This window comes from Pseudophryne corroboree, chromosome 6 (genome assembly GCF_028390025.1).
Source record: "Pseudophryne corroboree isolate aPseCor3 chromosome 6, aPseCor3.hap2, whole genome shotgun sequence".
Lineage (NCBI taxonomy): Eukaryota > Metazoa > Chordata > Amphibia > Anura > Myobatrachidae > Pseudophryne > Pseudophryne corroboree.
Window position 1 is genome coordinate 243,643,588 of NC_086449.1, and position 15,946 is coordinate 243,659,533.

General features: G+C 40.8%; 1 protein-coding gene across 3 annotated transcripts in view; it reads right to left on the reverse strand.

The window, feature by feature from the left end:
• Window positions 1–507: 507 nt before the first annotated feature.
• Window positions 508–15,946, reverse strand: part of ANPEP (alanyl aminopeptidase, membrane) — a 171,179-nt gene continuing 155,740 nt past the window's right edge. For all 3 annotated transcript variants that reach the window (XM_063925823.1, XM_063925821.1, XM_063925822.1), the window contains 5 exons: window positions 11,267–11,374; window positions 9,643–9,810; window positions 8,458–8,598; window positions 6,009–6,090; window positions 508–1,800 (listed from right to left, as the gene is read on the reverse strand). In XM_063925823.1, coding sequence (XP_063781893.1) covers window positions 1,645–1,800; window positions 6,009–6,090; window positions 8,458–8,598; window positions 9,643–9,810; window positions 11,267–11,374 — 655 coding nt within the window. In that variant the 3' untranslated portion in view covers window positions 508–1,644. The remainder of the gene's footprint in view (window positions 1,801–6,008; window positions 6,091–8,457; window positions 8,599–9,642; window positions 9,811–11,266; window positions 11,375–15,946) is intronic.

Sequence of the window (15,946 nt, forward strand, 5' to 3'; positions counted from 1 at the left end):
TCTATCAAATTTTTAATTGACAATTATTTCAGCTACACATCTATTTATATATAAATATAGTTAAGGGGAAATATATCACACCTCCTAAAGAGTGGAGAAGTGGATGCGTGGAGAAGCTATCTATATAACCAATCAGCTACTAGCTAGCATATATCAAGTACATGATGGATAGAAGCTGATATGTGCAATGTCACCACTTGTCCTCTTCTTTACTCTTTAGGAGATTTGATACATTTCCCCCTTATGCCTCCAGCGCTATTTATACTACACCTCTCTAATTTTTATTAATAAGGGAGAGTTACACAATGATAAATAAAAAAAAAATCTATAATATTTACAGTTATGTCATATTTTGCTAAGTCAACTTTGATATCAGGCTACCGTGATTATTTCATGGACAATGCTTACCGAACAACTGCAATAAAAAAATAATATTTTCATACTATTCACTTAAATGCATTTGGTTTTTTTTTCTGGCATGAAGCCAGTTTAAAGATGAAACGAAAGTTGTTGTTTTTGTTGAAATCATTTTTATTTTTATATTCCAGAATGCAAAACAAAAGAAATAACAATTGTCAGAGCTATGTCTTAATTTAGTATTTTATGAAAAGTCTATCTCTTATTATTTACATGGAGAATGTAAAAGTATAAATAAACGTAGAATACATTGTCTTTATTATAGGAAAATATACATCTTTTTAGGCTCTCACCTACATTTACCATCTTCTGGCATAAGACATTAAGGGAACAATTCAATTTTCGGTGATAAGCTGTGGACTGCCTCTGGAACGTTCGTGAAGGCTGACCCTGGCAATGTATATTTGCTCAATTTCCCACAGAGGTCAGCAGGAAAACGATCAAAGATTCCATCTGTAATAAGTGGTAATCGGCGGGAAGTAATGGAGTTCGAGATAGCTGAAGGTGCGGGATGCGGCTGATCTCAAATGTTTTTTTAAAGTGGCAAACACAAGGCAAAACCATGCCTTCTAAGTGATTTCCCCTTTAAAAACCTTCAGAGAACGGCATCCCGTACCTCCGACGATCTTGGACTCCATTATGTCCCGCTGAATGTGCGTATCTGGATATTGCACTGAGGTCCGGTGGCACATCGCAGAGAATTGAATTGTCCCTAAAGTAGTAATTTTGTACTGTGGTTCTGTACAGTAAACATGATTAGCAGATTACACATAAACAGGAGCGTTTTAGAGGTCTTTTCTGGGATTGCTTGTTGAAAGTCTACCTCCTTGATTATAGGAGACATTTTATATTAGTAAGACCTCTTAAATCACACATTTGCATAGTCAAGTTTATATAGGATGGAGCAATGTATTTATTCCATTTGAAGCAATCATACTATTTTAACCCTGAGTATAAAAAGGCAGTTACTCATTTTCTATACATAAAAGTCTTTACATCTGCGGGGAATACACATGTCAAAGTGGCAAAACTTGATTTCTCAGTCACTTTAGAAAGGAACATCATAGAAATCAATGAAGAGTAATCTGGCTGAAGGAATCATGTTAGATCATATTTCATGTTCCTTCAACACCATGGTAAGGAGAACCGCAAGCAATTCTTAGGAGGCACGTGTGGCTTGTAAACGAGTTCTTCACAAGTGTCAGGAGGTGTTTTTTCACAAGTCCCTTAAGGGCTTACTGCGCCTTCAAACCACTTCTGTACCGAGGCCTTGTTCTCATCTACCCAGTTAATGTTCGCTATAGTCCTCTCTATGCTTTGCTCCAAAGCTCGTGCGGCTGTGCCAAAACCATTTGCTTCATGATCTTTTTTAAACTGTTCAAGCTGGTGAGAAAGAGAGTGATAACAATTACTGAAGGGAATAATGTAATTTCTAGTTATCTATAGATAATTTGTAGGAGATGCCATTTTATTATAGCTAAAGTAGACCTACTGTATTACCTACAAGCAGCAGTGGCAGCCATTTTGTGAATAGAACCAATATTAATTTTATGAAGAACTGAAGTATAAAGCATTAAAGTCCCTGCTTTATATCCCCACCCCCGTTCGGTTCTCCAGAAATCTAAATCCACAAAATTTATTATATAGGCATTTTGTTGACCGTAGCTACTGTATGACTCCCTTTATAAAGAAAACTACTCTGCTAACTTCTCTACTATTAACGCATATTTTTCTTGATGGCGTAGTCATATAATTTCTTCAGAGAACACTTAACAAATCCCCTCTTGCGCTATAAATGATATGGTATGGCTAAGAGTTCAATAAATCAAACTTATTATTCCATATATTTTAATATATAAAAAATATATATATATATATATTTCACAAATAAACAACTTGACCGGTCAATAAAATCACTAACACTGTATATTCATATATAATATTATAAACTTCCTGAGGAGGTGGATCTAGGCATACTCTGCACAGAAAAATATAATGTTATAATGGTAAAGATAAAACTCAGTCCGTATATTGAATTCAAAAAATCAAATACCAGCTGTAATTTGAACCCATGTAACAAATAGTATCCTTGAGAGTTACTTTGTATTGGAGTTCCTCAATGAGTTGTGGGAAATATATATGTATATTATATGTGTATATTATATGTGTATCCCCCTGAGAGGGGGATACACATATATACATATATATTTATAAATTATTTCTTATTCTCTGCTAGGATTATTAATGGTATTAAGATTCGATCTAGCTACTAGGGGTTGGCGATGGATGAACGGTAGAGCAATGGATTATGAAGGACAGGGTAGTAAGTTCGATTCACTGGTTAGACTGATATTATAAGTGAACGTGTGTATATATTTTTTTATATATATATTTTTTTAACGTTTTTATTATTTGAACTGTTGAAGAAATAATTGAACATGAGAAAAGAGTTTATGGACAAGTGGGCATATATATTAATTTTCACTATTTATATGTATAAGATTTTTTATTTTTTATTTTAAATTCATGTAATATTAATTTTTTATATATTAAATGAAGACAGGATTTATATGCTTCTTTATATGTTTATGAGGAGGTTGGATCAGGAGGTGGGATCAGGTAGGCGTTGGAACATGTGTTTTTTATATCCATCAACATAAGCACCAATAGGAGTTAAGATCACTCCTTTAAAAAGGGTCCTGGAGCACTTGGAGCTCAATCTTTGATAAAGCCCCCGTGAGAGGAGCGAAACGCGTCAGAAGCAGAATATTGGACCCCTGTACCAGCTTTGGAACCCAGAACCGAATTGCCATCCTGCGTCACTGTCTCTAGACAGACGAAAATCGGGAGGAGAGAGACCGCGACTGTGGTGCTTGCAGACGGCACATAGAGGTGTGGACTCACAGAGCTTGGAAGTCGGGTAATCAGCACAGCAGGTGCCAGCGCAGGTGCCGGTTCCCGCAGCCCGAGACCGCCTCGTCTGTCATTGGGACTCTCCCGTGCTAATACTACAGGTGGAGCGGTAAGGCTCCAGTGTGGAGCGGTTTCTTTTAACATTATTATTCTTCTTTGCTGAGCGGCAACTCATTGAGGAACTCCAATACAAAGTAACTCTCAAGGATACTATTTGTTACATGGGTTCAAATTACAGCTGGTATTTGATTTTTTTAATTCAATATACGGACTGAGTTTTATCTTTACCATTATAACATTATATTTTTCTGTGCACAGAGTATGCCTAGATCCACCTCCTTAGGAAGTTTATAATATTATATATGAATATACAGTGTTAGTGATTTTATTGACCGGTCAAGTTGTTTATTTGTGAAATATATATATATATATATTTTTTATGTATTAAAATATATAAAATATATGGAATAATAAGTTTGATTTATTGAACTCTTAGCCATACCATATCATTTATAGCGCAAGAGGGGATTTGTTAAGTGTTCTCTGGTTATTGGTACTTGGGATTTCCAAGTGCCGGTTCTTTTTTGACTTGTTCTACCCCAAGTCAAACTCTCTCCTGCAGCATAAATATAAAATAATTTTTATTTTTTAATACTAATATTTGATCACCAGGACATGGTGATGATTTACTAGCGCCTGGTTATATTTCTTTTTACATATAATTTCTTCGTTCATATGGATTGCGGTCCTCAAAATGAATCTAGTTCTAAGACTCCTCTACCTGTTCCAAACTTTGCCTGTACGGTGTTCAGATACTGTCCTAGCCCAGCTCCAACCTGGCTTGGACAGTTTGTCTGGAGGGATAAAATGCCTAGAACTAGTTTTGACAATTTCCGTAGGGCCACCACAAATGCTGGTTGTGGTTTCCCTGATGTTAAGCTGTATTATTTAGCGTCCCATCTAAGCCAAGCTGTTGCTTGATTTGCTTCCGCCAGTCATTTGCATTGGATCTATTTGGAAATGTTAACCTGTAAAGTGACCTCCCTACCCTTACTTCTCTGTATCTCCCCTCACCTCTTGTTTTCAGTCTGTTCCACTCACCCGATTATTCGCTTTACCTGCCAGTCTTGGGACCTCTGTACTAAGTCCTACATATTGTCTAGCAACCCATCTCCTCTTACCCTATTATGAGAAAATTCCAATTTTTCCAGGCCTGTCCCTCTCTTGCTCTACTTCTCGGGTCTCCAGAGGTGTCAGCTTTGTGGTGGACGCATTTGAGGGTGCTGACTGCATTTCTTTAGGTGACCTGCAGACACAATTCTCCTTTCCTAGGTTAATGTGTTGTTTTTTTCCCCCTCCAGTTGCGACATTTTGTTGCCTCTTTCCTTCGGTCTGGATTGTCCCGCACCTTGAATTTCTTTGAGTCCCTTTGTTACCGTAGACCCTTACAATCTAGCATGATGTCTCTCCTATATAATTCCATGCTCCTCTCAGAAGAACCACCTACTCCCCACTGCAAATTACAGATGAAAGGAAGATCTGGGTCACCCCCAGAAGAGGACACCTGGTCCATGATTTGGGAAAAGATTGCTAGATCTTCCATATCTACATTGGTTAAGGAAAATTCCTATAAAATCTATTACCTCTGGTGCAAGGTTCCCGCTCAACCCCATAGAATGTATAGCTCTCCTCTTTGTGGGGGGGGCTATGGGAATCTTGTAATCTTTATTCACGTTTGGTGGACATGTTCAAACATAGTTCTATTCTGGTATTCAATTGCAGACCTTCTGCATGCTGTATTAAATTCTCCCATAACTGTTAACCCATGACCATTACTTTTAGATCTCCCCTTTCAGTCCTCAGACAGACATGAGAATAAATTGGCGACCCAAATCCTCAATGCTGCTAGATGTCTGATAGCCTCCCACTGGAAACATCCTGCTTCTCCCTCTCGTTCGGCTGTTTTTGCAGTGGCTCTCAAATTCGGTCCTCAGGACCCCACACAGTTCACGTTTTCCATGTCACCCAGCAGCTGCACTGTGTATCACCAACTGTCACATTTTTAAAAATCTACAGGTGACCTGCAAAACATGAACCATGTGGGGTCCTGAGGACCGAGTTTGAGAACTTGTGTGCTAGAACATGGCACTTAGCTGGGATGGAGAAAATCACAACTCACCACAATTCCTTTGGGTTTGAGGCCCCTGAAATACTTATGCTAGACCATTCCCCAACCACCGATCTGTCAGAGCTTTTGTTTTGACCCTTTTCTCTATCCTCTTTCTATCTTTGTTCCTAGTGTTAAATTTTGGGGCTATTCCACCGCCCCTCTTCACCTATTATATGTACCTTGCTGCACTACATACAGTAGATAAAATCTATTTTGTAATTCCTGCTTCAATTTGATTGTTGTATTTACTGTTTTTACCACTGCAGAGCTTTGCTGCCTTACCAGGTACTGTTTTGTTGTTGCTGCTGCACTTTTTAAAACTATAAATAAAATATTTAAAAAACAAAAAAAGCACTTAAGTCCCTTTTAGTGATCTGATAGGCTGAATGTTTCCTCAGCTTGGAAAATGTTGCCCCCATAATGGTTAATAGGCTGAGGATCCACTTTAGGCACTGGTATATTTCCACCTGGCCAGGGTCAGTCATTATCTCAGCAATATGTTACTTACTTGCTGTAGTTCAAATGCAGTGGAGAATCTTCTTGTCACTCCTGTAATCAGATTGCCAAAGGAGAAAGACGACCCTCCAAATCTAGGAAAGGAAACACAAAGAATCAGTATTCTTACAACTATATTAAGCTGAATGAAAATAATGTGGTCTGGTACTGTTTCATGGTTGTCTTTTTTCCATAAGCCCCGTACACAGCAGTGAAGTGAGTGATCTACTAGATTTGACATGCATGCATGCCAAATCTAGAGTCAGCGATAGCGACGCGTTGGACCGCGCATTGCTATCGCTATGGGCATACACAGAGAGAACCGTGCTTAATTTCTAAGCAATCTAGTCAGCTGTCCGTATGTACCCCCCTTTAGTCTTGCTGAATTCACCTACCACAGTTTTGCCAAATAGTGTCAGTCTTTCATATGCTATTAAAGAGACAATGGGCCCCATTTAAGTGATAAGCGATTTATCACTCACTTGTAATACAAAAAGGTGTTTAGACATCTTTCCGGTATCTGTCAAGGCAGACATCACAATTTTTGATAATGTAATCAGCAGCACTCAGCAGCTATCTCCTGTCCATTGGAATGATATGGGCTTTCTATTTAACAATGAGTAGTGTCTGTGATTGGGCGCTTGTTGAGGTGAGTTAAATTAAATCCAGGCGACAACAAAACAGGGTTTTGGAAGGTGCATTGACTTTACCCCACTTTGTGAGGTACAGTAGTACCATAGGGGACCCGCGTGATGTCATTAGAAAATAAAACATACAAATTTGGCAATATATTGTCCAATCAGAGTCAGAATTGCTGGTAGCAGTTGTACTCCCAAGAGTAAAGGTGCCCATACACCTAAAGATTTATCTTCCAATCTGGCTGGTTGGAACAAAAATCTGGTAATGAATGGGAGCAAATGACATGGACGGGAGCAAATGACAGTTGACCATTTCAAAGGTCAACTGTCATATGCTCCCGTCCATTACCAGATTTTCGTTCCAACCAACCAGATTGGAAGATAAATCTTTAGATGTATGGGCTCTTTAAGACAAACCAGAGATTAGACAAGATAAAGAAAACTCTATTGGTTGGGGCACTCTTTGAAAAACTAATTAAAACGTAACTTTTAATAGAGTTTGACTTGACTCACAAAACACACAAGTAAATCAAACAGCTATAAATCCTATAGCTTAAGGGTAAATTGACCCTTACAAAGTTACAGACTTTGCTAAATTAGCCCATTATAGGTGTGAAATAATAGCTATGGACCCTTATCCATCTCTGCGTTTTTGTTTGTCAAATTACCAATAATAATAAGTAATTCGGACACAAGGAAGGTGGAGTGAGTATGCCTGCAAACAGACGTACAAACATGATTCACGAGTATATCAATATGCATCAGTGAGTGGTAATGTCCAGATGAGAAGCTGGCATCCTGGACATTACCCACAATGCAGTAATGCAGGTCTGTGGTGTCCAGGCACTGAGGACGTGCTATCTTCAGCCTGTCTCGGCATCCTCACAAACATTATTGGCATGTGAGGGCTGCTAGGTCCTCTCACTGATCCTCTTCGTCGTCACTCATTAGCATCCATAAAAAAGAAAAAAACTGCTCAGTCTGGTAAAATAATACAACAGCTGGTTGCACTGTAAGGTAGTGTTACATTCCAGCAGCAGTTAGTGAAATATGCTGCGAGCAGGAACAAAAGTGGGCAATATATTCTGTTCATTTTTTTTTTTATGTTAAATAGGGCCCAATATTTTTACCTGTCTTGTAGGGCACCACATGTTTTGCCTGTCTTGTAGGGTATATCTTAATGGATATCTTAAGATTGAATGAAAATATCCTCGCTATGTTCTAAACTAGCGATAACTGCTGTTACTTTCCCGGCATATTGGAGGAGTCTTTAACACTTGTGACTGACTCCTGTGGGGAATCTGACACTGCACATGCGCACAGAGTCAGTTTCCAGAGCCAGCTGGAGGCTGAGGGAGAGGGATTGTAAGAGCCCTCTCCTGCAAATATGCAACCATAGGCATAAAGCGGTTTATGCCATCTGAGGATAGTGTAAACCAAAGGTGCTAAACTGAGTTTGGTACAACAGGATCAGATCGTTGTCCCCATTGATAATAATGGGGACTGCGATCTGCAGCGCTAATTAGCCTTTTTGCTGATTTCTGTGAAATCTCCTGTATTAGGCTGTCTGTACATAGCGTTGATATTTATGATACACAAAATGTTGTCTCTGCTTAATTTTAAGAAACACTTCTTTGATAAATAGGCCCTCAAATCATGTTACTTGTCCGACACAGACAATGTATTTGTTTCATAGCATTACACGTGCTCATCTGACATATTACTGTGACATAACCATATGCCCAACTCTGATAGAAAATGATGAATATTTAATTAGGACAAAATGTTTCATTAGGACTGCCCATGAGAAAAGCTGGTACTTACTGGCTGAAGAGTGATGACCATTTGGCTCGCACAAAATCCCAGGCAAGACTCTGGCCCACCACGTTGTTAGCAATGTTGGTAATTGTGGAAACAGAATCTTGCCTACGAATTTTACTGGTATCCAAGGCATACTCCAGTAGTCTGTAAAGAAAATGAAATAAAATTCTGAAATTTCCCAGCACAACTTGACAAACAGCTTCTACAGTATATTTTGTGTGTTTGTTATAAGCTATTCTTATACATTGTTACTCTAGACAGTCTAGCACGATTGTTTGTATAATGCGGATCTTTATACAGTATATGGCCATATAATTTCATAGGTAATGTTCCTACTAGCAGCTATCTTTTAAACAGACATCAAAAATATTGTTTAATTCCATGGGGGCCGACCATTGAAGACATTTTTTATTTATTTTTAATTCTATATAAATATACTGACACATTTTGTACTAATACTTTATTAACATAGTAACATAGTTAATGAGGTTGAAAGAAGGCAATTTCCCCATCAAGTTCAACCTGTATTATGATTCTTACCCTACTCTATTTAGCTAATGCATACTATAATGCCCCAGCTGAAATTATGTTTTAAGAATAATTAACAACTATAATTAGAGCTCTCCCTAAAATATAATTATTTGATGCTATATCCTTGGATATCTTTTTCAGTTAGAAATTAATCTAAACCATTTTTAAATGTATTTACAGAGTCCACCATTACTACCTTCTCTGGCAGAGAGTTCCAAATCCTTATGGTCCTTACTATGAAGAACCCATTCCTACATTGGGTACAACATTTTCTGTCCTCTAACCTCAGAGGGTGATCGCGTGTCCTGTGCAGTATTCTCTCAATAAACAAATCTCCTGATAGCTCCTTGTAAAGCCCCTTTATATATCTGAAGATATTAATAATGTCTCCTCTTAGACGCCTCTTTCTAGTGTAAACATATTCAGCCTAGTAAGATTTTCATCATAAGTCAGTGTCTCTAACCCCTTAACCAATTTTGTAGCTCACCTCTGAACTCTTTCGGTGCGGTGCCCAGAACTGTACACAATTATTATTGTTGTCCAATATTATGCTGACAGTCAATAAAATGACTGACAGGCGGCATCTCTCTTTATTGCATTGTTATGCTAAACCCTCAACAGGCAAAAAGTCTTCAAATCCTACAACCAAATTCCTACCTGTTCAGAATCCAGGGTTCCTTAGTGCAGGCCAGAGCTGCTCTCAGCTTGTCTGCTTCTTGTGCATTTTCAGTCTTTTTGAACTCATCCCATGCAAAGTTCCACTCTTCTACTCCTCCATTTGCTATCGCATTGCAGTAGATGGTGCTCCTCAGATTTGGATGTATCCTGCTCACACAGACACAAACAAATTAACATCAATAACTATGATTACAGTCTTAGCAGCAGGCACTTAAACTATACTGCCAAATATGTTGGAAATAAGCCAGGATAATTAATTAGACACATCTAGATGGCAATCTATTGGTTAGATTATAATTAGAAATCTCTTTACTATTCAGTGACCCCTAACAACCAGATATTTGCTTTAATCATTCAACACAGAAACATAGAATTTGAAGCCAGACAACCACTTGGCCCACCTAGTCTGCCCACGTACATACACACACTTACACAGTAGGGTTAATTTTTTGTTGGGAGCCAATTAACCTACCAGTATATTTTAGGATTGTGGGAGGAAACCTGAGTACCTCGAGGAAACCCACTCAAACATGGGGAGAATATACAAACTACACACACCATGGTGGCCATGGTAGGATTCAAACCCATGACCTTATTGCTGTAAATGCTAACCATTGCACCATCCATACTGCCCAACACTATTGGTACTGCTAGAGTAGACCAATTTAATTACTGGTTAATTGGTTGCTATGGATGGTTTTGGGTACTCTTGGGAGTGCAGATTCTATATCTGGCTATAGTTAACACAACCATGACCAGGTAGACCAAGCACTGGTTCTCAACCCCGGTCCACAGGACCCCTAACAGTTCACATTTTCCAGACCCCTGACAGGTGCACAGGTGACATAGAAAACATGTACTGTTTGGCGTCCTGAGGACCGAGTTTGTAAACCACTGGGCAAAGGTAAGACTATTATGGAGACCATGGTCGGAACTAGGGGTGTGTGAATGGTAGTCCAGGGAGCAGGGACCTGAGAGCAGCACTGTATCTGCCCCACAGAACCGCTATGTGGCTTGCAGGGTACCTGGAACAGCACCCTGCAGCCAGTAGCACTACAGCACAGTTGCCCAGAGTGTCCAAGTGAAGCTCCAGGTAGGTACACTGCAGCCTGTGGAGCTGCCTGGAGGACTAGGTGTGACATCGTGAAATCACAGGTTTAGGGGGAGGGGCTGGCACAGGGCACACTTCCACCCTGCTACGGCGCTGATAGAAACACATGAAAAAATACAAGAGTGCAAGGCTGCAATGGGTGTAATAAGTCAGCTCTGTAGGTATAAAGTCAGTTTTATAAACAATAGTTAGAATATGCTCCTTTCACCTGTACTATAATATTATATTAGACTTGCAATTGCAATTTTCCAATCTCTAGTGCTAATGTAACAGGAAGAAGCTCTCAGTGCCCAGTTATCACTGTTCCCAAAACTTCACTGTGAAGCATTCCATCAATCTGGCGTATTTATGACATAACTTGTATTGTTTTAGTGAAAATAAGGGAGATTTTGTTTGCTGACGGTGCCACTGTCAGTTTCATGTTCTTGTGACAGGTCTTGGTGTATTTCTTGCATACATCTGTATCTTTGTTCATTTCCGCACACCACGTACCCATTGTGATTTGTATCCATCCATTCCTTGAAGAGTTTTGTTGCCAGCTCTCTGCATTCAGCGATTCCGTAGCTACAGGCAAGGCTGACTGAGTTTATTTCATTGTATCTGTAGACAATATAAGAAAAAGGATATATTCTTGAGCAACTATTCAGCAAAAAACATCCTGACGCTTTAGACCTAACTGGCCGCAAACTGCATGTTTTTTTATGTTAAACGTTTTGTAATCGGTTGGGCGCAGCTTTCTGGTTGGGAGGAAGGAGCTTTCATGCCTCTGGAAGGAGGGGTGGACCTTCAGTGTTGGGGAAGGGGCCTCCTGTGTTGGGGGAGAGGCGGGTCACTGTGCATTGCTTCTATTCTATCAGACAGATAAGATGTCACAGGAAGGTTGGTGAGTAATTTAAGATGGGCAGATATAACCTTTGCAGAGAGAGTTAGATTTGGGTGGGTTATATTGTTTCTGTGCAGGGTAAATACTGGCTGCTTTATTTTTACACTGCAATTTAGATTTCATGTTGAACACACCCCACCCAAATCTAACTCTCTCTGCACATGTTATATCTGCCCCCCCTGCAGTGCACATGGTTTTGCGGTTGTGCCTATGTTCCCTTTGTGTGATCAGGACCTGGAAGTGACATAACGTGAGGGCAGGAGAGAACTTCCGCCCTTGCAGCACCTAAATGTTTTCTCCGTTCCCGTTCGTTTGAGGTTCATTTTTTTTTCTATGCACCATTGGACCCTCGTGGGCTCGCTTCGCTCACCGCGCTTCGGGCTCGGTGTCTCGCTCCGCTTCGCTCGCCACAGGTTACTATTCCAAATAGTTTGTGACATGGACCCAGGGGCTTATGGGAAAGGTCTTCTCCACGAAGAGAAACTAGACGCTACCATGGATTTGCCAATCTGATAACAAATTTGCTGCTGCGATCAACTCTAAATTAGGCTCCATATAAATAAATTTGGGCTGGAAAACACCCTAGTATGTCTTTGTTCAAATTACAGCAGTCACTACCTCTGTGTGGAATTAACTTGCCCTGCATACAAGACTATGCCTTGTTAGCAAATTATAGGTTTGCTCTGGACTAGATAGGAGGAAGCAATGTTTATACTATAAGTGCCCTAGACAGGGCCGTTTCTTGGGGCAGGCGAGGAGCGCAACCGCACTGGGCGCCCGCCGCGGCACTAACTGTGGCTCCCTGATTCTCCCTCCTATTTCTCCCCCAGTAACCCACTCGGGGGGCGGAGTTTCACGGAATGACGCGGTTGCATCGTTACGTCACGACGCAACCCTGTCACTCCACAAAACTCCCCCCCCCCCCGAGCGGAGTACAGAGGGGTATCCAAGTTAGGAAGAGGGAAAGGCCGTCTCGAGGAGCGACTGGTGAGGCGGGCCGAAGAGCCGTAATCGCCTCTGTGAGTATTCTCTCTCTCTCTCTCTCTCTCTCAATGTGTAAAATGGGGACACCTGCCATAATGTGTGAAATGAGGACTCTTGCCTGCCGTAGTGTGGGGATTTAATGTATCAAGGGCATTGCGGTGTGTGGCATAATATGGTGCAGGGGGCATTACTGTGTGGGGCTTAATATGGTAGAATTTTTTTTTCCTGTGGTAGTCGTGATATGTTGGAGCAGGGTCAAAAACTGGATTGTGAGGTAGTCTTTTCAGACGAGGCCACACCCATTTAGATGAGGCCACGCCCCCTTGCTGGGTGCGCGCGCAAGTTGTTTTTATTATCTAGGTGTGTGTGTGTGGGGGGCACATTTATTTATGTCATGGGGGGCGCATTTTTAAATCTCGCACTGGGAGCCAAATTGGCTAGAAACAGCCCTGGCCCTAGATCAGGCATTTAGCCCTGACTGTAATTTGGTGACCTTATTACATAGATCTCCCACTTCTCTCCCACTCCCAATCAGGGCTAATCCCTTACTTAATACTCCCTGTTTTGCCTGGCGTTTACTGCGGAAAAGACATTCTCTTTCTTCCGCTCGAACCTTGTTCCTCCCATTACGCCATAATTGTTATTTTCAACATGGTGAGTCGGATGGCGTGATTGAGTCTTGGCACCTTCAGGAATTACGTTTTCTATACCAATTTTTGGATAAGGATTGTTCCTCTTTTCTCTCCTTATCATTACTCCAAGAACATTTCCCTGGCTTACATTTTCCTCTATTTGTGTATTTCCAAATTCGTAGCTACATCAATAAACTACTGTCCTAATTATCTGTTGCCGATAAGTCCAATGTATTAGATTCTATAGCACGGACTAGGCCTGGTTTACCCTCTCCTACCTCCCTTATCTATATGCACACCATACTTGCCTACTCTCCCGGAATGGCCGGGAGGCTCCCGAAAACCGGTGAACCCCCGGACCCCCAGAAGACCAGGCAAGTCTCCCGATTCTTAAATTCCCCCCTGCCCGACCACCCACTTTGAGAGTAAAGTGGGCGGTCCGGGCAGTCGATGACGCGATTCTTGTTGAATCGCATCATCATAGCCACACCCCCTGCAGTATAATGCCGGTAATAACGGACCCCTGCCCCGCCCCCTCTGCTCGTCATTGTCCTGCCCCGCCCCCCTGCTGAGCCGACCTGGTTGCTCTCTCTCGGAGAGAGCAGCCAGGAAGTAGGTAAGTATGATGCACACTAGGAGGACATTGGATGTTTCTACCCTTACTAATGGCATGGCTAAATGGTCAGTTTCATTTCCTGATATTCCTTTGAAAACTATTATCACATCCTGCACCTCTCTGAATAAACAACTGGTTTCTGCTTCATATGCAGAGATGAATTACAAATTGCTTCACAGGGCGTACTATACCCCAAGACTTCGCTTTTTAACGGGTGTTTCAGATAATTCTAACTGCTTTAAATGCTCTATGCCAGAGGCAGATATAATCCACTGTATGTGGTCATGTGATTTAGTACAGACCTTTTGAAATAATGTGCAATCCTATATTAATAACGAATTATGTATTCCTTTTACGGTTCATATGGCCTGGGCTTTATGGGACCATTACCCTTCTTCTGCTTCCCCTTCCATCTCTAAAGGTAATCGCCTTCTACTAGCGAGGGTGGCGGCTGCTTTGAAAAAAACTATTCTATCACAGTGGATTACATCTGAGCCTGTTTCTTTCTCCCTTATGACACCTCACCTTCTTTATTTATACCAGATGGATTGGACTGAGTGTTTCTTGGATGTCGAATCCAAAGTGCAAAAGGTTTTTGATATATGGTTGCCTTACTTACTCACTTTACCATATTCGATTAAAGAGTCGTTACGGTAGGCTGTCAGACTATCCACCTGGTATAATTTGGAAGTCCTGAACAAGGGTACACCCCCCTTTTAATTTTGCTGGAATCCTGTTTTATATCTTTACTATGTTTGTTTTTATTTCTGTGCTACTATTCGATTATTGTCGACACACTTTTTGATTCATGCATCTCGCCCCCATACTGTATGTGGCTTATTGTCCTATTGATTTGTACCCTGTTTAGCTTAACTCGCTGAATTATGCTGTACCATTCTTGACTATGTTTGTTTTGCCTGTGACAACAATTTGTATGTTTTCGAATAAAAACATAAAAAAAAAAAAAAGCTTTTACACCTCTGTATAGCAACATGGCATATTTGCCTACTCTCCTGGAATGACTGGGAGCCTCCTGAAACTCAGATGGCGCTCCCAGCCACCCGGAAGAGTATTCAAGTTTCCTGGCACCTGCCAGTGTCCACATTGCACCGCCCACTTCCCAAGTAAAATAGGTAGTCTGGGCGGCTGATGACGTGATTCACACGGAATGATGTCATGGTAGCCATGTCCTTGGTTTAAAATACTTATAATCTCAGCATTCTATAGTCGGAGCGGGGCCGCGATGATGCAATCACGCCGCCACCCCCCTTGCATCTTCCACTTATTCCACACCATGCCCCCTGCATACCTACCACTGTGCCGACCTGGCTGCCCTCTCCCAAAAGGGGCAACCAGAAAGTCGGCAAGTAGGCAGCATTGTTTATCCAGGATCAAAGATGCTTTTTATTTTTTTTGGTGTAGTCCTATTTATAATTGGGTCTAATACCATTTTCTTTCATATTTTACTAAAACTAAATATTTTTTATAACAGTTTTAAATTTGATTTAAGCAAAAGTAGGTTACACTTCTTGCTCTCTCCAAAAAAAGTGCTGCAGCATTTATTTGTGCCTTACCACCCATGAAAAGTTTGGATCTGATGTAAATTAACAGGGCAATAAAAAAAGGGTGAAAAGTGTCATGAGTGCACTCTGCCTATGTAGCTATGCCGATATTACTGTGACAATGCTGATAGTACTATTACTATGCCGATAGTACTGTGACACTGCTGATAGTACTGTTACTATGCCGATATTACTCTTAACTATGCCGATATTACTGTGACTATGCCGATAGTACTGTGATAATGCTGATAGTACTCTAACTATGCTGATAGTGCTGTTACTATGCCGATAGTACTGTGATAATGCTGATAGTACTCTAACTATGCTGATAGTGCTGTTACTATGCCGATAGTACTGTGACTATGCCGATAGTACTGTGACAATGCTGATAGTACTGTGACTATGCCAATAGTACTGTGACAATGCTGCTAGTACTGTGACTATGCCGATAGTACTGTGACTATGCCGATAGTACTGTGACTATGCCGATAGTAC